Here is a 21858-nt window from a genome sequence, read left to right as displayed (position 1 = left end):
CCCCTATATACAAGAATATAACTACTATAATACTGCCCCTATATACAAGAATATAACTACTATAATACTTCCCCTATATACAAGAATATAACTACAATAATACTGCCCCCTATATACAAGAATATAACTACTATAATACTGCCTCCTATATACAAGAATATAACTACTATAATACTATCCCATATACAAGAATATAACTACTATAATACTGCCTCCTATATACAAGAATATAACTACTATAATACTGCCCTCTATATACAAGAATATAACTACTATAATACTGCCCCTATATACTAGAATATAACTACTATAATACTGCCCCCTATATATAAGAATATAACTACTATAATACTGCCTCCTATATACAAGAATATAACTACTATAATACTGCCCCTATATACAAGAATATAACTACTATAATACTGATCCTATATACAAGAATATAACTACTATAATACTGCCCCCTATATACAAGAATATAACTACTACAATACTGCACACTATATACAAGAATAGAACTACTATAATGCTGCCCCTATATACAAGAATATAACTACTAGAACACTGCCCCCTCTATACAAGAATATAATTACTATAATACTGCCCTTATATACAAGAATATAACTACTATAATACTGCCCCCTATGTAAAAGAATATAACTACTATAATACTGCCCCCTATGTACAAGAATATAACTACTATAATACTGCCCCCTATGTACAAGAATATAACTACTATAATACTGCCCCTATATACAAGAATATAACTACTATAATACTGCTTCTATATACAAGAATATAACTACTATAATACTGCCCCTATATACAAGACTATAACTACTATAATACTGCTCCTATATACAAGAATATAACTACTCTAATACTGCCCCTATATACAAGAATATAACTACTATAATACTGCCCCTATATACATGAATATAACTACTATATACTGCCCCTATATACAAGAATATAACTACTATAATACTGCCCCTATATACAAGAATATAACTACTATAATACTGCTTCTATATACAAGAATATAACTACTATAATACTTCCCCCTATGTTCAAGAAAATTACTACTATAATACTGCCCCCTATCTATAAGAATATAACTATTATAAATACTGCCCCTATATACCAGAATATAACTACTACTGCCCCCTATATACCAGAATATAACTACTATAATACTGCCCCTATATACAAGAATATAACTACTATAATACTGCTCCTATATACAAGAATATAACTACTATAATACTGCTCTTATATACAAGAATATAACTACTTTAATACTTTCCCCATATATACAAGAATATAACTACAATAATACTGCCCCCTATATACAAGAATATAACTCCTATAATACTGCCCCCTATATACAAGAATATAACTACTATAAAACTGCCTCCTATATACAAGAATATAACTACTATAATACTGCCCCCTATATACAAGAATATAACTACTATAATACTGCCCCTATATACAAGAATATAACTACTATAATACTGCCCCCTATATACAAGAATATAACTACTAGAATACTGCCTCCTATATACAAGAATATAACTACTATAATACTGCTCCTATATACAAGAATATAACTACCATAATACTGCCTCCTATATACAAGAATATAACTACTATAATACTGCCCCTATATACAAGAATATAACTACTATAATACTGCCCCTATATACAAGAATATAACTACTATAATACTTCCCCTATATACAAGAATATAACTACAATAATACTGCCCCCTATATACAAGAATATAACTACTATAATACTGCCTCCTATATACAAGAATATAACTACTATAATACTGCCCCCTATATACAAGAATATAACTACTATAATACTGCCCCTATATACAAGAATATAACTACTATAATACTGCCCCCTATATACAAGAATATAACTACTAGAATACTGCCTCCTATATACAAGAATATAACTACTATAATACTGCTCCTATATACAAGAATATAACTACCATAATACTGCCTCCTATATACAAGAATATAACTACTATAATACTGCCCCTATATACAAGAATATAACTACTATAATACTGCCCCTATATACAAGAATATAACTACTATAATACTTCCCCTATATACAAGAATATAACTACAATAATACTGCCCCCTATATACAAGAATATAACTACTATAATACTGCCTCCTATATACAAGAATATAACTACTATAATACTATCCCATATACAAGAATATAACTACTATAATACTGCCTCCTATATACAAGAATATAACTACTATAATACTGCCCTCTATATACAAGAATATAACTACTATAATACTGCCCCTATATACTAGAATATAACTACTATAATACTGCCCCCTATATATAAGAATATAACTACTATAATACTGCCTCCTATATACAAGAATATAACTACTATAATACTGCCCCTATATACAAGAATATAACTACTATAATACTGATCCTATATACAAGAATATAACTACTATAATACTGCCCCCTATATACAAGAATATAACTACTACAATACTGCCCACTATATACAAGAATAGAACTACTATAATGCTGCCCCTATATACAAGAATATAACTACTAGAACACTGCCCCCTCTATACAAGAATATAATTACTATAATACTGCCCTTATATACAAGAATATAACTACTATAATACTGCCCCCTATGTAAAAGAATATAACTACTATAATACTGCCCCCTATGTACAAGAATATAACTACTATAATACTGCCCCCTATGTACAAGAATATAACTACTATAATACTGCCCCTATATACAAGAATATAACTACTATAATACTGCTTCTATATACAAGAATATAACTACTATAATACTGCCCCTATATACAAGACTATAACTACTATAATACTGCTCCTATATACAAGAATATAACTACTCTAATACTGCCCCTATATACAAGAATATAACTACTATAATACTGCCCCTATATACATGAATATAACTACTATATACTGCCCCTATATACAAGAATATAACTACTATAATACTGCCCCTATATACAAGAATATAACTACTATAATACTGCCCCTATATACAAGAATATAACTACTATAATACTGCTTCTATATACAAGAATATAACTACTATAATACTGCCCCTATATACAAGAATATAACTACTATAATACTGCTCCCTATATACAAGAATATAACTACTATAATACTGCTTCTATATACAAGAATATAACTACTATAATACTGCCCCTATATACAAGAATATAACTACTATAATACTGCCTCCTATATACAAGAATATAACTACTATAATACTGCCCACTATATACAAGAATATAACTACTATAAGGCTGGGTTCACACGTGGCGGAATTTCACTTAAATTCCGCTGCGGACACTCCGCAGCGTTAATCCGCAGCGGTGCCGTTTGTCCATTGACTTACACTTTAATTTAGCAGTGTTCGTTTAGACGAGGCGTAAAATTCCGCTGCGGAGCATAGGCTGCGGAGCGGAATTTGGTGTCCGCAGCATGCTCTGTCTGTTGCGGAGCAGTGGCGGACTCATGGCGGAATTTCTCCATTGACTTCAATGGAGAGTCAAAATTCCGCAATGAAGTCCGCAGATCTTATGTGTGCTGCGGAGCGTATTGGTTTTACTACCATGACATTTCTTCATTCTGGCTGGACCTATGTATTTCTAGGTCTACAGCCAGACTGAGGAAGTCAATGGGGCTCCCGTAATGACGGGAGCGTTGCTAGGAGACGTCTGTAAATAGTCACTGTCCAGGGTGCTGAAAGAGTTAAGCGATCGGCAGTGACTGTTTCTGCACCCGGGACAGTGACTACCGATCTCAATATACATGTATCTGTAAAAAAACATATAAGTTCATACTTACCGAGAACTCCCTGCGTCTGTCTCCAGTCCGGCCTCCCAGGATGACGTTTCAGTGTAAGTGACGGCTGCAGCCAATCACAGGCCAAGCACAGGCTGCAGCGGTCACATGGACTGGCGCGTCATCCAGGGAGGTCGGGCTGGATGCCGAAAGAGGGACGCGTCACCAAGACAACGGCCGGTAAGTATGAAATTCTTTTACTTTCACTAGGGAAAGTGCTGTCCCTTCTCTCTATCCTGCACTGATAGGGAGAAGGGAAGCACTTTTCCCGCAGTCCGCAGCAGCTAGTCCGCATCAATGTACTGCACATTTTGTGCAGATCCGCAGCAGAATCTGCAACGCAGATTCTGTGCGGCATTGATGCGGACAGTTGCGGAGGAAATCCGCCACGTGTGGTCATGCCCTAATACTGCCTCCTATATACAAGAATATAACTACTATAATACTGCCCCCTATGTACAAGAATATAACTGCTATAATACTGCCCTATATACAAGAATATAACTGCTATAATACTGCCCCTATGTACAAGAATATAACTTCTATAATACTGCCCACTATATACAAGAATATAACTACTATAATACTGCCCCTATATACAAGAATATAACTACTATAATACTGCCCCCTATATACAAGAATATAACTACTATGATACTGCTCTTATATACAAGAATATAACTACTATAATACTGCTCCTATATACAAGAATATAACTACTATATACTGCCCCCTATATACAAGAATATAACTACTATAATACTGCTCCTATATACAAGAATATAACTACTATATACTGCCACCTATATACAAGAATATAACTACTATAATACTGCCCACTATGTACAAGAATATAACTACTATAATACTGCCCCCTATATACAAGAATATAACTACTATAATACTGCCCCTATATACAAGAATATAACTATTATAATACTGCCCACTATATACAAGAATATAACTACTATAATACTGCCTCCTATATACAAGAATACAACTACTATAATACTGCTCCTATATACAAGAATACAACTACTATAATACTGCCCCTATATACAAGAATATAACTACTATAATACTGCACCCTATATACAAGAATATAACTACTATAATACTGCTCCTATATACAAGAATATAACTACTATAATACTGCCTCCTATATACAAGAATACAACTACTATAATACTGCTCCTATATACAAGAATACAACTACTATAATACTGCCCCTATATACAAGAATACAACTACTATAATACTACCCCCTATATACAAGAATATAACTACTATAATACCGCCTCCTATATACAAGAATATAATACTGCCCCCTATGTACAAGAATATAACTACTATAATACTGCTACCTATGGACAAGTATATATTTACTAAACTTTATATGTGACTGAAGCTAACATCTATATGTAATAATTATGTTTATTGCTTTTGTGCACTACATCTTCTCCTCTCTTGTACAGACTGTTTTGGAAGGTTTCTGGAGCACATGGAGATATGATGACTCACACACAAATCACACTGTTCTCTTTTGGGATTGTATTTTTCAGACTCATTTATCCTCTAATCCCATCTAATCAAAAATTTTGTGCGGTAAATACTTAGGTGTCTGTGTGCCTTTTTGATTATGTCTCTCGTCTACCGTGCCTGCCATTATAGCTGACAGTAAGTTTCTCCATCTCACCAATGTAGTACACAGGACTCCTGGTTTCTACTGCGCCAAGTTTAAAGAGTTCTCCAGTTTTGTGTAAATTAAGCTTGATCACTGTATAAAAATAAGTTCTCGAACTTTCTAATATACTAGTTGTGTCAATTATTTGCTATTTCCTTGATCTCTGCTTGCTGTCTGTGGATGAAAACATTCTTGTCTATATCGAGAGGCAGAAAATATTTCCTGATCATGTCCAACTAACACTGGAGCAGGGCTCGTTACTGGAGAAAGATCTGATACTCTGTAACAAGCCTTGCCCCTGTGTCAATCAGATATCATCAGGGCAGGTCTTCAGCCTCTGCCCGTTAACAATAATATTTCCATTCACTGTCAGCAAGCAGAGATCTTGAAAATGGATATGGATTTAAACATGACGTATATTACAAAGCTGTGGATCATTTCAGCATAAAGTGATTAAAGTGTTAACATCATCTCAGTTTTGTTAATCTGAACAGGTCCAAAATTCTGTGAATATTAATTTTAAGATTTTTCTTTATAGGGGCTGAAAGTCTATTTTTTTCTATAGAGCGCCAAGCCCCCATTACACCATAAGACTTAAAGGGAAGGTGTCATGAATTTTTTTTTTTTTTTTATAATATTGCTTTTAGTATGATATTAAAATAAATTTTATTTATTTGTGTTCTTGTGTACTGCTCTTTTTTTTTTCTTACTTTTACTTCTCTATGTGGGCTGCCATTTTTTTTTCATCTCTGTATGTGTCGATTCACGACACATACAGAGATGGAATACGGCACATACATCCCCATAGAGAATGCGAACGGGAGCCGTTCCACCCACTATGCTGTACGCCGTCTGTGTGGGAACGGCGTATGCGCAGCTCCCACACAGACCAAAACGAAGCTCGTTCGCAGAGCGAAATCCGGCACCATTTTCATGTGGACCAGAAGCTGCTGCCGGACAGTAGGATGACGACTTCCGGCCGCGGCTTCCGAACATATGTTCAAGGAAGCGAAGGCGCAAGGAAGAGGAGCGGAGGCGGCAGCGGCGGCAGGAGCAGATAAGTTATGTTTGTGTATGTGATGTGTGTATTATGTTCGTGTATGTTCGTGTTATACTGTCTGATTACCACTGTATCTCATCCTCCTACACTGTGTATTCGCTCAGAAAATGGCGGCACAGAGTGTAGGAGGTTTGAAGATTCAACCCCCTCCTTCTCCTGGCACTAGCCAGAATAAGGGAAGGGGGATTGTGTGAGGACACTAGAGCGAGTGTGTCCACCACAAATTTGCAGCATAAAGCAATGAGGGTGCTTTACCACATTGACCATGCTGCAATTTTGGGAACTGCTCCCTCTAGTGACCAGCACATGGAAATGTTATAAATTAGAATCTGATTTATAATATTTCCTGACTTGTGAAAAAATTAAAACAATGTGTAATCACTCAAATAATGATTGTTTAACTAAAAAAAAAAAAGTTCTAGTGACACTTTCCCTTTAAAGGGATTTTGCCCAGCAGGGACATTTATGACATCTCCACATGATACAATTCTGGACGCTTGAAGTCACCACTAGGGGGAGCTTTCTAAAGACTCCCATTAAATACAATAATAAATCCATCTTCAGTAAGCTCCCCCTAGTGGTGACTTCAAACAGCCAGAATTATATAATTCAACGCCTTTGCTATATGAAGGAGAGCAGGGGACTCTATACAATGTGAATCTATAGACGGCATTGGAACTTGAACCCGTTTTCCCATTTGACTGCATTCAAGATGCCAACTTTCAAGGTGGAGTAAGGGAGAGCAATTTTTGTGATAGGTTTCCCATTTTGGGTACTGGTAATCCTGGGGTCAATATAACATCAAACGGATTGAGTCGTGGAGAGAACCCCTCCTATGACGATAGCTGATCAACATGAGTCCGGCTCCTTGAACCCCTGGCGATCATGTCATAGCAGGGGTCGGGTCCACCGGAGAAGGAGATGCTCTTACTTAAGGAGGGGTCCCAAGTGGTAGACATCCATATGCCCTAACCCTGTTTTATAGGTATCTTGGTGGACTATACTTTTGACTGACACTATATACAAATCACTGTAGAATTTATATTCTGCCACGTTTTGATCTTTCTTCTCAGATGCCCACGTCGCTCTTGCTGCTCCGGTATTTTTTCAGTCTCGTTTTTCCCTCAGTGGCTATATACGCATCTGCCATTGCCAGGTCCCAGAACAGTTAAAGTGTTATTTTACGTAAGATAAGAAAGTCCACATTAAATATTTAGCAATGGAAAGACTGTGCCTGGCTTCAGTGATACCGGCAATGTGTCTGCAGGATGGCAGATAATTAGATTGTAAGCTCTTTGTGACACAGATTAGCTTTATTTGCTCAGTTCCATGATTCAGACTGAAGGGTTAGCTGGCAGCAGTAGATGTGGAAGCAGATGGTGTGACACAGTGATTAGACTGTCAGGCTTTGTAATAAGCAGGTTTACAAATGACTTCGAATCGTGCTAAAATGTTAACCCCATTACTTCATTTAGAGAGCCTGGTACATCAACGTTTCAGGGGGTAGCTACAGGGGGTGCAGAGGTGGCAGTCGAACACGGACCCCCGATGCCTGGGGAGGTCCAAAGTCCGCTTTATCACATAAGAAGACACCGGTATTATAAGGCTACATGCACACGTTGCGTAATTTGATGTGGAAAATCCGCAGGTGTAGCACGTAATTTTGAAACTAAAACCGCACCCATTGGGTGCGGGTTTTTTATGCGTTTTTGGGTGCAGTATTTGGGCTCGTCCACACGCTGCGGAATTGCTACATTTTGTCCGGCCGGAATTTCGAACGGAAAAAACGCAGCAGAATACAGTAGCAGCATAATGGACGAGATTTAACAAATCTTATTCACGCGCTGCGTAAAAATTCTGAGCAGAAATTGACCTACGGTGCGTATTTTTCAAGCCGCAGCATGTCCATTCCTGCTGCAGAAAGAGTCCAAAATTGCGGCGATTTTCAGAATAGATATCTCCATCTCCTAATATTGGGAAAAACGCAGCAATTTACATGATATGGTGCGTTTTTGCCGCAGCGGAAAGCCTTTGACTTTTAACGGAATTGCTGCAGAAATTTTCTGCAACAATTCCGTTGAGTCTGGACAAGCCCTTTACATTTTGATGCGGAAATAGATGCGGTTTTATGCTGCATATTTTTGTGCATTTTTTTTAAAGCTAGTCGGATACAATTCGCAAGCGGAAATGAAGGATAAATTGAAACGTAATACGCAACGTGTGCATTTAGCCTAAAGTGTACATGGTAGGTGGAGGTCCTGTTAGCAATGTTATCACTTGGTATCCAAAGGAGACGTCTATACCTGTCCAATGCTTCATCCTATAGGTCCCTTCAGTCCCTACTGCTGTTACTGGTCCTATAAACTGGTGCGTATGCCACAGTCCTGTGCTGTGAGATCACTGCTGACAGCCATATATTATATATAAATATTATTTTCACAAAAACACACACACACACACACACACACACACACCTCTCTCAAATGTGCACACAAGCATCGGCATCGTTATCTATAAACTCATGGCTGTGTGTAGTGATCTCCCAACACAGGACTGTGACATAAACAGATTTGTCATTTTAGAGAAGAGCTGCCAATCATACTGACTAAACCCCAAGGGGACAACCTGTTATGTCTAGGGCCAGTGTTGAAGCATTTGGTCCCAAAAGCAAAATCTGTAACATGGTCCCCAAAGGGTCATATGTCTTTAATTGTATAGCTACACAAACAACACAAAAGTTTGAACAGCACATTCCAACAAAATGAAACAAAACGTATATATACAGGTGCAAGAACGCCTGTGACTGCAAATATACAGCACACAAGAAAAGGGTGACCGCACACTGCGAACACTAATGTCACCTAAGCCGCTAAATATAAATAAATATGCATTACTGCTAAATCTACTTACAATAGGGAGGTTCTTAGTGCACATTTTAATCAAATTGTGTGAGCCCACCTGCCACGACACGGTGACCTCTATGAGGTGGGAACCTACTCTGCACATACATCCAGAACTGGGACTAACCCTACATATATCTAAGGATGGTAGGAACCAGCATTAAGCTAATTAAAATCATCCAGGGCAGAATGTGAGGAGTGCAAGATCAAAGATGGAGGCAATCACCAACCCCACATATATGGATCACTGGAGATTGTCAGTATGTAGGGACACAGTCCTTTGACAAGGGGAATAGTAACATCCATTTGTCAATGCTTGCACAGAAAGATGGTGTTCACTATAGACGCAGCAGAGCTGCGGTGGTGAAGGGGGGCCCAAGTTTGTGGAACAGCCCAGGGCCTATGGTCTACTTAATCCACCACTGCTCATGTCCCTTCCCCTCTCCCTTGGTCAGTAAACCCTTGAACTAAGGCACCATTCCTAAGTGGCTACTTGACTCAGTGCCAGGATAAGCAATCTTGGTGGCCAAGCTAAGGTTTTCAGAATGTATCCCTCCCCATCAATCGTGGAGTTCTGCTTGAAAGGCGGCATATTGGTGATCAGCCATCAGCCCCAATTCCACCTCGTCCCAACCCTGGCGGTGAGCAAGACCGGCATTGCAGAACATTGGGTCAGTCATAGAAATTGAAGGGTCAGTGGTGGAAAGCATTAAGAATATCTGCAGAACTTCTTTGGAGGAGGACCACAGCTCAGCGGAGGTTGTGACCTATAGTCCACTCCACCCTTCCGGATCCATCGCTAGTCTGATTCTGAATAGGTTAATTGATGTATAGGTTACATGGAACGCTGTACAATTCCCAATAACATTAATAGCAGCGAGCGCCTGTTGCCACGGTAATACGATTGAAATTCATGGAATGTATAAATAACAAGATACAAATTATGGAATATACAGTGGCGTAAGATGATGACCAGCACCTTCGTGTTTTATTGTGAGAACTCGAACACGCTTGTCCTTTGCACCAGTGTTCATCTCTTCCACGGTCATGCCCAGTGCAGGGCCTGAGGGGGCGGAGCATGACTATAATTCTCTCATTGGTGTGGTTTGATTTCCTGTGCCATGCACCGCCCCTTGCACTATGCATCATGCACTATGTATGTGATGCATAGTGCATCAACTTTGTGTATCAACTTTGTCCAGAGTGTTCCTTTAAATTAGGAGATTGAGTCTTCCCAGAGCAACATCTTCTCCTTTAGGTAATGTTTAACCTCCTACAGTAATGAACTGATCAGTTTAATTGTTTTCAATAAAGGTTTGCTTGAGCTTCCGCGTTCAAGGACGTATGGTATGTACCACAGAAGCAGCCAACGTGATTGCTATATGGCCCTTAAATGGGTTGTCTAATTTAGAAAATCAATTTTCATATACACTGTAAGGGAGTTAATAGGAGGGGGGTCCACCCTTCAGGATCCTCATCTCATGGCCAGAGTGGAGAGCGGGAAAAAAAAAGTGTTGCTCGCTCTCGGGGACCTGACCTGTCCTGCATTAGATAGACTATCCATTGATATGAATGGACACTGTGTAATACTTAATTTCCCCTGTGGTGGCGCTGCAGGGAAACTGAACAATTACTGCCAGGTTTCCCCACAGATTACATCTGATCACTGTGGGACCTAGTAGGAGGACAATTTGTGACCAGCTTATTGTCAAGCCATCCATCTACTTAATAAGAATTGTCCAAAGTGGACAACCCCTTTAAGGTGGCCAGTCACATGAAATAACTAGCAAATACAGAAAATAACCTGCGCTAAAAGGATTCAATTCAAATCAGTTTTGAAGGTTCTTAGGGAGGCAGCAAGTCTTGACAATCCGGTTTAAACGGGATTTGTCTTCGTAAATAGGAAATACAAAAAGGGAGAGACCCGCGCTTAATAAAGTAGTATTTTTGCAATTAGCCAGATAAAAGGTTAATAACATACTTATAAAATCCCATATGGGAAAAGCTCATCATGCTGGGGGATTACCCAGGTTTGCGGTCTTCTCTATTGGTAATGGAGACCATTCGGGGGTACAAGATAAAGATCCCGACACATGAGGAGCTCATCGCTGTCAATAAGTTCACAATGTACCGCCCGGAAGGTCTCCATTACCAATAGAGAAGACCGTGAACCTGAGTGATCGCCCGAGCATGATGAGCTTTTTCCCATATGGGATTGTGCAAGTACATTTTTAATCTTTTATCCGGCTAATTGCAAAAATACTCAATAATCAGGCGCGGGTCTCTCCCTTTTTGTATTTCCACACTAAATAACAGTTGGCCCACAGATATTTCTCATGACTCCCCTATAAACACGCATGCTCAACCGAGCTTGCATGTTTAATTCAATGAGAAGTGGGTAATAAGCCGCAGCCAGACCCTTCAGCCATCGGCTTTTTTTCCGTAAGTATAAAAGATGGGGCATTTTTAGTATACATTTCTAATTTCCAATCCTACTGAGGCCCAAGGGTCATGTAACAGAAAACGGAGGGGGGAACAAACACCAGACCCTTTTGTTGTGAGTGGCAAAACTTACATAACGGGGGGTACACCGATAGATCTATCTGAAACTGTGTAAAGCAATGCAGAATATGTGGGAGCGATTTGTAATAAAGTTGGGGCACCTGCACATTGCGGTAAAATTGCGGCATTACGACGACTTCAATGCTTCTCAAGGAGGAGTAAAAGTTTGGGCAACCGTGTAGAGATTCTTGCAATTGTTGGCCAACTACCCTGCCATAGAGAACCACTGGGGTCAGACGTGATTGATTTGCGGGTGACCAAATGTCACCGCGAAGTCCTAGCCTAAATCTTTAAATTGGATAAAGTATGGACAACGCTATTATACCGTATCCATTCTGGTTGTTGGGATTCCGTCCCTAGTATCATCCTCTTCTTACTCACGGAACGAGAAAAGATCTATCAGAAGCAAGTTGTCATAATTGTCAGTTCATATTACTGGCGGATGAAGCAGGTGTGTAGTCATAGACATATGCTCCATCCTGGAGGGAAACGAGCCAGACTCCTTTTGTTTTGTCTTCCTTCCTTCTCGCCTTAGTCTGTTTTCTACATATCCCACACATTTTGTAAAATTTCCAGGTCACTAATCTCGCTGCCGAAACTATTTCTTCCACATCAAAGCAACTGCGAGGAGTCAGGTAAGCGGGGGAGGCAGCTCTTTGTGAGCATTATTTTGTGTTAATTGATTTTTATCCCCCCCCCCCCCCATACCCAGTTTGGATAGAACATCAAAGCAAGCGCTTGTTTTCAATGGGAGATAATTTAACTTCATGCATTTTCGTGGACTATTGATACGATTCCCGTTTTTGTCTAGAGACTCTAGTATGACAGGCATCTGGAGATTGGACCTACTTGAATCAAAATCAAATGATAAAATGCCTGGGGAAGAATTCTCTTTCATCTTCTGTACAACTACGGAAAAGTTTCAAAAGTTCCCATCAAAAAACTAAATATATTTAAGTGTTATTTTACTATGTCAGTCAGTGATGACCCCTTCATCTCTTGTAGCTGGGTCCACGAACTATCAGCAATCACTATATCAGTTATGGAGCTATCATTTAGTCATGTAGTCACCCAGGCTTCACAGAAATGCACAGCCCCTGCTCTCTCTCCTCCTTTTCTTTCTTTGTAACTCCTCCCATTAGAATTTCTAATATTTACTATTAAAAAATAAATGAATGACCTCTGGAAAATCTCCATTTTAGAAATGTAACCGTTATTTTCTATAGATCTTTATGAGATACCATGGGGAATGCAAGCAGCTAATTCTGCCGTGAATTTTGCATCAGATTTTTCATCCACAGTGGTCCCGTTTTGCGTCTAGCGTATTCATCAGTGTTGTTTTTATGGCCATCGGCTTTTATAGCTATGCTAGAGAGATGGCATTGGGCACACCTAATGCCATGCAGCTCTGAACTACTGGGATGTCAGACAATTCTTACCAGTTTTTTAGGTTTCTTTCTTCAACAAGTTTTCGTCACCCAATAGTCCCCTGTACCCTGGATATTTTTGTATTTTGCTAAATTCTAATATACCAACTAACTTTTGTGAGCAGCCAATCCAAAAAGATTGGAGTGATCTATTTTTATTATAACCGTCAGGAAGTCCTTCTTTGATTATTCGAGGAAGGACTTCTCCGATAATCGGCCGGTGCAGCGAGCGCTGATCAACGAGACCTCGTTGATCGTCGCTCGCTCGCTCCTGTCACATGGAGCTATGGATGGGGATGAGTCGTCGTTACTCGTATCACTCGTCCCCATACATGATCATCATGCCAGCAGCACATCTCCCTGTTTACACATATGCTGCAGACAACGTTAATATTTTACTTTTTTGAAACGATACAAGCATGTAAATTAAAAACATGTAATCACTGTATTTTTGTTTTGACAAACAGGAGCTGTCCAGTCAGTGTGATGGGAATGTGGATCACTGAAATCATTCTAAGCATGAATAGTTATCGAGGATACAAGAAGCGAATGAAAAATGCAGAGAAATGACACGAGTGTAAGCATGTGTAAAACTAGGTTACAGGATCAAATGAGGTCCCAGGTATTAGACAAGATGAAGGGAGCGGGAAAGTGAGGGAAGCAGTTGTTGTGCAAAGTGAAACCCTATTATTTGGGTTTCATAATATCTCTAGTCGATGGATAATTCCTTTTGTTATTTCACTACTGCATGGTCTCCTTTCCCCCTATATGAACTGCTGTAGTTAGAGAAAAAACAGGAGTAGCCATAGAGACAAAAAGAGATTTAAGCGCAGGGACTATGCAATTCTATGAAGCCTGGGTGACTCTGCGACTAAATCATAGCACCACAGTTGCTGAAAATGACTGCTGTAATTTAGCTACTTCCTGGACCGGGCTACAAGAAATAGAAGATCAGTGGCATATCTGGCTGAAGAAAAACATGGCACACTATCATAGAACAAGCAGAGTTCTCAGCCCAATTGTTTTGACTTCCAATCCTAGATGTAATTTTATAGGTTTAAATAATTGACCCCTTGCTTTTTTCTGTTGTGACATGTACTGCTTGAAAGTGTCACCTTGTGCCAGTAGAATCCATGTATCACAGCATACAGGGTTCAATAAGTGACCCTCTGGGCAATCATTGAAAATCCCACTATACCCAACACACTTCTACTTGGTCCCTGCCAATCCAGAGATCCATTTTCAGCTTTTGTCTAGAGAGTCACTTTAATAATTCATGGGCAGACATGTAGGAAGACTGTAATTATTGTTATCTATACACAGGGGAGAGGCTATCACAAGAGTCAAATGGTGCCTGTATTGGGAAAGCAGAATTTGGGACTGGGATTCCCAGCAATTAACTGTGATCTGCAGAGCAATCGGACAGCAAGTGATCAATTCACATGCAGCGCTACCGCAGGGGAAATGAAGGATTACACAATGTATATTCAAATCAATAGGCTGTGCAATGCATAAACCTGACGGGTCCTCCAGAGAGATACAGTCTTTGTAGCCATTCTCTGATTTAGCGAATTTATTTAGGTCCTGAATTAGGGACTCAGAATTCCTTAATATGGTATTTGAAAATGGACTCTTAACCTGACAACCCCTTTAAATGTCCTCTTACAACCATTCAGTGATATTGTGACGTTAATTCTAATTTGACATACTGTACAACAACTGCAGGTGAAAGCAAGTCATATATTGATATTGGCAAGATCCACTGGCGCCCCCTATTGGACACATTACTTGAAAAAATTAACTTTATTTTTACCTGCAATATTAAACTCTTTATATCCTGCACGTTGTGTTTCCAAATCACAACTCTTTAACGCAATCCTTTTCCATACATTTTTTTTATTATAAATAAATATGCAGTGAAGACTTTTGAAATCGCTCCATCGTCCACAAGCTCCACAAGGAAAAATACATTGTTCTATTGCTGAAATGCTATAGTAGGGAGGTATTTGGTCTTAACACTTTTATACATTCGTTATGAAAATAATTTCACCTCTGATCACAGATGCGATAAAATTCAGAACGCGTCCACAGTATAGCAGCAGAACTTTTTAACATTGTCCAGAAAAATATATAAAGGAAAGAACATTCTCCACTCCTGCAGCAAAAGGGCTTTCCAGTAACCTGTTAATAAAACGTAATTATTGTATAATGAGGAGTTCTGCAACGTTCTAATATACTACGATTTTCAATTTCTCACCATTTTCAGGATCTCTGCTTGCGGTCAGTGACTGGAAACATTCTATTTACATCCAGAGTCTGAAAACATGTAAAGACCGAATACTTCCCACAGCTGATGGTTTGCTACAATTGTATCCAGTCTAGACAATCCTCTTTTAGCTAAACATATCATCAACACAAATCTCTCTCCGGTCTACATTTTTTTGCTACAATGTATCATTGTAGGTAAAATGTTCAGCTCACATTGTGAGCATTGTCTAGACTTTATACGATCGTAGCAAACCCTCAGCTAGAGGCTTTCAGCTTCTGAATGTAAATAAAAACATTCACATTCACTGACAGCAAGCAGATTTTTTTTTATCACTCTTCATTACACAATGATAAAGCTTTAGTTATCTCAAAGCAGATATGACTGTAGGTGCATAAGGTAGAATAGTTTACCCTATTGGGTACACAGCTGCCTTAATCCCTATTCAGACATCTGAGAGCATGAGAACTTTCACAGGGAGATCCAATAAAATACTGCAAGCTGCAATACTGAAGAACCCCTTTAAATCTTGTACCCCCAGAGTCTGTAGGAACGCCTAAGCCCTCAGCGTTCGCCAAGTCTCCACCGATACAACCACCGGCCCCATATTGCACATAACAATATTGTCCTATATGGACTACTACCACTAACAGCCAGCGGTGAAAGCCAATCACAAGACAATAAGGCAGAAAGCGGTTCTGAGGCGACCAATCACAAAGTTCTAAAGATAGTAATACTCGAGGGCAATGCCAACGTAACATTTAGAATCACTCCGTCTATGAGACGCTATGCAGAGGACTTCAGAATTGATGTGATTCTCCTCATAGCAAAGGATTGGGACTGCCCACTACTAGAAGGACCCCCAGCACAACATGGGTTTAAAAATGGGGAGTATTCTCGGTGGGCAATGTAAGGTAATCTGAGAGGATGGTTTAATTCTAAAAGTTTATAGAATGAGTTTTATCTGTCACATAAAACACAGATTCGCCATTGTGTTATTAAATATTTATGTCCCGTATTATTTGCAGACCTCGAATATGATTTTTAAGATTAAGTCCCAAGAACCCTAGGGCCAATGTAAGGTCTGTGGGCACCTATGCCAAGCACGTGACGACTAGGGGATAGACTGTGGACATGTCAAATTTACTCATGTGGTGGTCAAGAAATGGACTGGTGCATAGGAGAAAGCAAATGACCAGTGGAATAAGGAAAAGGGTAGATGTCCCCTTAACAGGATCCCGTTTCCATAATTGGGCACTTTTACAGACTTATGGTTTCCAATAAACCAATGGGCACGACACCGGCCCATATATGTATCATTGAATGGGGAGAGGGGGTGAGAAGTCACGCTGAGCTGTTGGGTAAAGGTTCACATATCAATGCTACTTAGTCCCAAGAATCCAATAATATCAGAGATCAGATCCTACAAATGCCCCAAACTAAAGTGATGGGTGCCCAACTTCAAACAGCCTCGATTTTCAATATAAGCCCACTGCAAACCCATATATTGACCTTTTGTATATATTGTTTTAAAACATATGGTCATAAACCCCCAAGTTTCCTTCTAAAAATAACAGAATAGTGGATATTGGATAGCAAAACGGATTATTTTGAGTGCACATTTGTGATCTATGCTGTATCGATGTGCAGGACCACCTGAGAAGATGGCTCAGGGGGTCCTACATCAGTGGTGTACATAGAAGAGAAATAGTCCCATAGTAAGGATTAAACTGAGCCCCCATTTTAGTCTTGGGTTTTGCCAACCAGGGCTTGGTGTTTATTTTCCACCCTCCACCCCCTTTACAGGACCCTTGGGCCCATTCCTCACTCCCTTGTCTGCTAATAATGCGGTCCTGCATAGGTTCCTACCACCTTATAGCAAAGACGATGGAACCAACCAGGATGGGCCGCCTCTTTGCAAGGGCCCCATAGCAGACACTTGGGCTGTGTGGTATGAACTCGATTGCTAGTCCTGGACATATTATATGGCCTGCTGAGGGGGAAGACCGAAGAGGCCAATATTCTAAGGGAGACTGGACCTCTGCTATGAGTATCGTTACCTACTGAGCCTCCTAAGCTGCACTACTGCTCATTACTAGACACTGCATTCTCACCTATAGATGTGTGTGATCCGAGTGCACGAACATGAAATAAGTTATTATAATGGACATCACATGACACGATACTCAGTGATCGTTGTGGCCAGTGCTCCTATCTATCAAGGCTTTATTTTCCTGATCACTGCGGCAGATCCCTGGACGATGCGGTTATTGCTGGGTTAAGGACTGTGTGTTCATCTGTCTCTTGGCCTTGGTTTGGAGGTAGCGGCCTTTCCCTTCTTCAAAACGCTTCTTTTCTTCTTCAGTCTCAATCTGCATTAAAACACAAAAATAAAAAATATAATCTGATAAACATTATGGTCCTGTGAGATTCTAGATTACATAGCAGCTCTGCGCCGGATTAACAAATGTCAGATTATATATATATATTATATAACTTTTTATGTTGATTCATTCTATATGTAAACTATAAAAGGGTGCTTAATTGTGGACAGACCCTTTAAAAGACCTTCTCCACTATTCAATTGGTCTAAGAAAAATGTTGTCATAGACTCGCCTGATAACAGGTTCTGTCACCTCTCCTGACATGTCTGTTTTAGTAAATACTTGTATTGCCCATTTTTTCTTATAACTTTGCCCCATCCCTCTGTTGTTCCTCCTAGAAATGTAATAAATTGATAACTGGGTGTTCCCAATCCTCCGTGTTAACGGGGCGAGTCCCTCCACAGCCTCACTCTGTCAGCAATGAGTGGACAATGTCACTCTGTGTAGGGACACTCCCCCAACTGGTAATACCCAGTTATCAATTTATTCAAACATTTCTAGGAGGAATAACAGAGGAATGGCACAACATATAATTCTAAGAAAAGAAGCTCTAGAATTTTTACTTCATGGGGAATGCAGTTATTCGTTAAAACAGACATGTTGGGAGACGCGACAGGTCCTCGTTAAAAGAATGCTTTTATTTTCCCAAAAACAGTGCCACCCTTGTCCATGGGCTGTGTCTGGTATTGCAGCATTCACTTGAATAGACAAAGCCTATGGGCAAGAGTAGCGTGGTCTGTGGGGAAAAAGCAAACCAAAGAGCAGGTACGAAAATGAGCCAATGTAAGGTGTTATTCCCATCTGCATTGGAGGCTCCATCGCAGATTTCGGCAGATTTGACGGGAAGAATAGCGCTACATGCGGCGATATTTTCCCTGTCAAGACAACGGACAATACAAAAGAACCCGACAGACTCTAATACAAGTCAATAGGGTCAGGGACCGGTGGTATCCATCGCAAGACAGATCCGCCAATGGGTTGTGGTTTCGATTATAAACAGAAATCACGGCGCAAATGTGAGCACAGTACAAAAAAAATTATTTTGTCAAATATTTGCTAAACATACTAGTTATGAATAATCAGAACGTGATCACCGGATACCTAGGTAGTCTGGGACAGCTGGATGAGAACCCTCTGGGATCTATAATGGTGACCCTATTAGTCGTCACCCAGCTTTTCCAGGAATGGAGAGAGCCGAATAGAGGAGAACGAGTTCAGGAATGAAGAATAGGGTGATAATGATGTACGCCCTTCCTGCTCAAAAATAGAAAATCAAGTAATGCGAAAAAGGAAAAAAAACAATAATAATCCCAAATATGAGCTTTTTGTAATAATCACACCATTAAAGCCGAGGTTTATCTGTACTCTGTCTCCGAGGAGAGCTGCTCGCTGAGATACCTTAAGGCAAAAATGCTACATCTGTCTGATGAGTTAGGCCAAAAATGTTCCTGGCACAGTACAACTGATTTTAGGCCTGGAAAACAATGGAAAAACTGCTCAAATTTATAACCGGCTTTCAATGTTACAGCTTGAAATTAGAATTTTTTTATTTTTTTTTTGAATTACGACTCATGTAGAGTTTTACCCATGTGGGATCCAGAAGATCGGAGGGATAATAAGGGCTAAAGCTGGCCAAAGATGTGAAGATTTGTCCCCGATGCCATCAGCGTCTGATGTTTTTCAGAAGTGGCACGTAAGTCATTAAAGATGTATACGTGAGAAGATATTGATCCGAGTGATCTTCCAATGCGGAAAGTCATCCCTACTTTTATAACTAGGATTCATGTACTCTGCTGCATATGTATTGTTTCTCATCCGAAAAGCAAAAATTGTATCGTTGATCAGTAAGGGCAAACAAAATGTTCTAAACTTGCCCCGACCGGGAAGACAAATTTCCATTGGTAAGACAATTCCCTTAGTACTAGAAGTTGGATTGTTATCGATTGTCATTACTTCTAGGGCCATAACAATCTAAAATGCCAGACTTTTTGTTTGGGTGGGTAGGCAGGAAGTAGTGATCAGGATGACCACCATGGCTCCTAAACTGTAGTCGGAACTAGTTTCTAATTATTATCTTTTTGCTTCTAATTTCAGGGCCTGTGGAGACGAAGTATGATTAAAGGCCCTTTTACGCGTGCCAATGATCCAGTGAACGAGCCCTCGTACGAATGCTCGTTCCCGAACATTGCCCTGTGTAAAAAAGGGCAGTGATCAGCCGACGAACCAGCAAACGCCATTGCACCATGTAAAGGAAGCTCATGGGCATCGATTAACGTGCTATATCGTCGATCGGTGCTTGTTACCGGCTACGAAATTTGTCCTTGTAAAACCACCCTTAGCGTATGGTAGGTCAATAGTAATTCTCAAAATTTCTTTTTTTCTTTTCGGTGGAGTTAAGGCCCTTTTACAAGGGCCAATAATTAGGCAAAAGAGCGCTCACACGTAAACATGTGATGAAGCCACCAGTCCGGTGTTGAAACGCGTAGCCTCTGACATTAAACTTTTGCCGTGATGTCCGTTTAAAGCTTCTTATTTTCCTGTCCATTATTGCAGCGCCGTTGGTCCCAATTTTTTATTTTTCAAATTTCACACGTAAACAGGGCAGCGATCAGCTGACGAACCAACTGCATATTGAGATCCTGAGAAGACCTGGAAAGGAACCCATCAGCATTTTTGAATACCAGCCAAGAGAGTGAATTGGGAATCCCTTGGTTGCTCCTGGGTTTGTAAAGACGCTAAGTGGCATAAATGTTTTTGGCCATATATGAGAAGTGTGTGGTTTTGAGCTAAGGGAAATGGAAAACAATGGGGGGATGGTGCTCAAAAGATTAAGAATGTCAGATGTTTCCTTGATCATTGGTGGGGCCAGAACTTGAAGCTCAGAGCCCCAATGCATACTCTAACAGGGCCCCCAACTATGACATGTCTTTCATAGTACTTACATCCTCATATAAGACATACGTACCTTTTGGGCCTTCTCAGGCTCCTGGGCCCGAGTGCAACTGCAACCCCTGCCCCCCCTATAGTTACATCCTTGGTGGGGCGTTTGCCTGTTTATGCCATTTTCAGTACATGGAATGCCCAATGATGGCCAGAATAAAGCTTAGTCTCTTGTGGGTACTATAACCCATTGGTAGAGGGACACTACATAGCGTATTCCTAATAATGCCCAATATCCAGGGGCCAATGAGCGTTATATAGCCTATAGGTTGTCGGAGAGATGTGCAACTTACTCTACCACCGCCTTGGGACCAGGTCTCTTGTGACTTTATTATACATGACAGATGTCTTGAGAACACATATGAGTCAGCTAAAGAACCTTCTCAAGTCTTCTCAATGCCCTTAGTGTCCGGGGTTACCAGCCGCCGTTCTTAATTTTTGCTCACTTTCTTTTGTACAATATCCTCACCGGACTCGCTGTTCTCTGGAACACTTTGCATCAGGTATAATCAAGCCTTTGACTGTTCAGAGACTTAACACCTCTGCGTCGCGCTGAATTGCTTATACCGTGAAGCTCTGCCTCCTCATCCAGCGCCAATTTAAATCCAGCTTAAAACATTCACATTCTTCATTAAAGATCTGAAAACACCTAGAGGTGCGAGGTGCTATTTTTATCATTTGTCATACATATGAAGCAGCATAGATCTCACAATATGTTCACAGCTCCTCTGTTCT

General features: G+C 39.8%; 1 protein-coding gene and 1 long non-coding RNA gene across 7 annotated transcripts in view; one reads left to right on the top strand and one right to left on the bottom strand.

The window, feature by feature from the left end:
* Window positions 1-21075, top strand: part of LOC142661840 (uncharacterized) — a 46445-nt gene extending 25370 nt beyond the window's left edge. Inside the window, exons 2-4 of the long non-coding RNA XR_012850826.1 lie at window positions 14001-14110; window positions 19761-19876; window positions 20278-21075. This is a non-coding gene — a long non-coding RNA (uncharacterized LOC142661840). The remainder of the gene's footprint in view (window positions 1-14000; window positions 14111-19760; window positions 19877-20277) is intronic.
* The window catches only part of ACOT7 (acyl-CoA thioesterase 7), a 129479-nt gene continuing 123033 nt past the window's right edge, over window positions 15413-21858 (bottom strand). For all 6 annotated transcript variants that reach the window (XM_075839452.1, XM_075839456.1, XM_075839455.1 and 3 more), the window contains one exon: window positions 15413-18171. In XM_075839452.1, coding sequence (XP_075695567.1) covers window positions 18067-18171 — 105 coding nt within the window. In that variant the 3' untranslated portion in view covers window positions 15413-18066. The remainder of the gene's footprint in view (window positions 18172-21858) is intronic.

Source organism: Rhinoderma darwinii, chromosome 10, assembly GCF_050947455.1.
Source record: "Rhinoderma darwinii isolate aRhiDar2 chromosome 10, aRhiDar2.hap1, whole genome shotgun sequence".
NCBI classification, from domain to species: Eukaryota; Metazoa; Chordata; class Amphibia; order Anura; family Rhinodermatidae; genus Rhinoderma; species Rhinoderma darwinii.
Note: the sequence above shows the minus strand (reverse complement) of the source record. Positions and strands in the feature narration are given on the sequence as shown.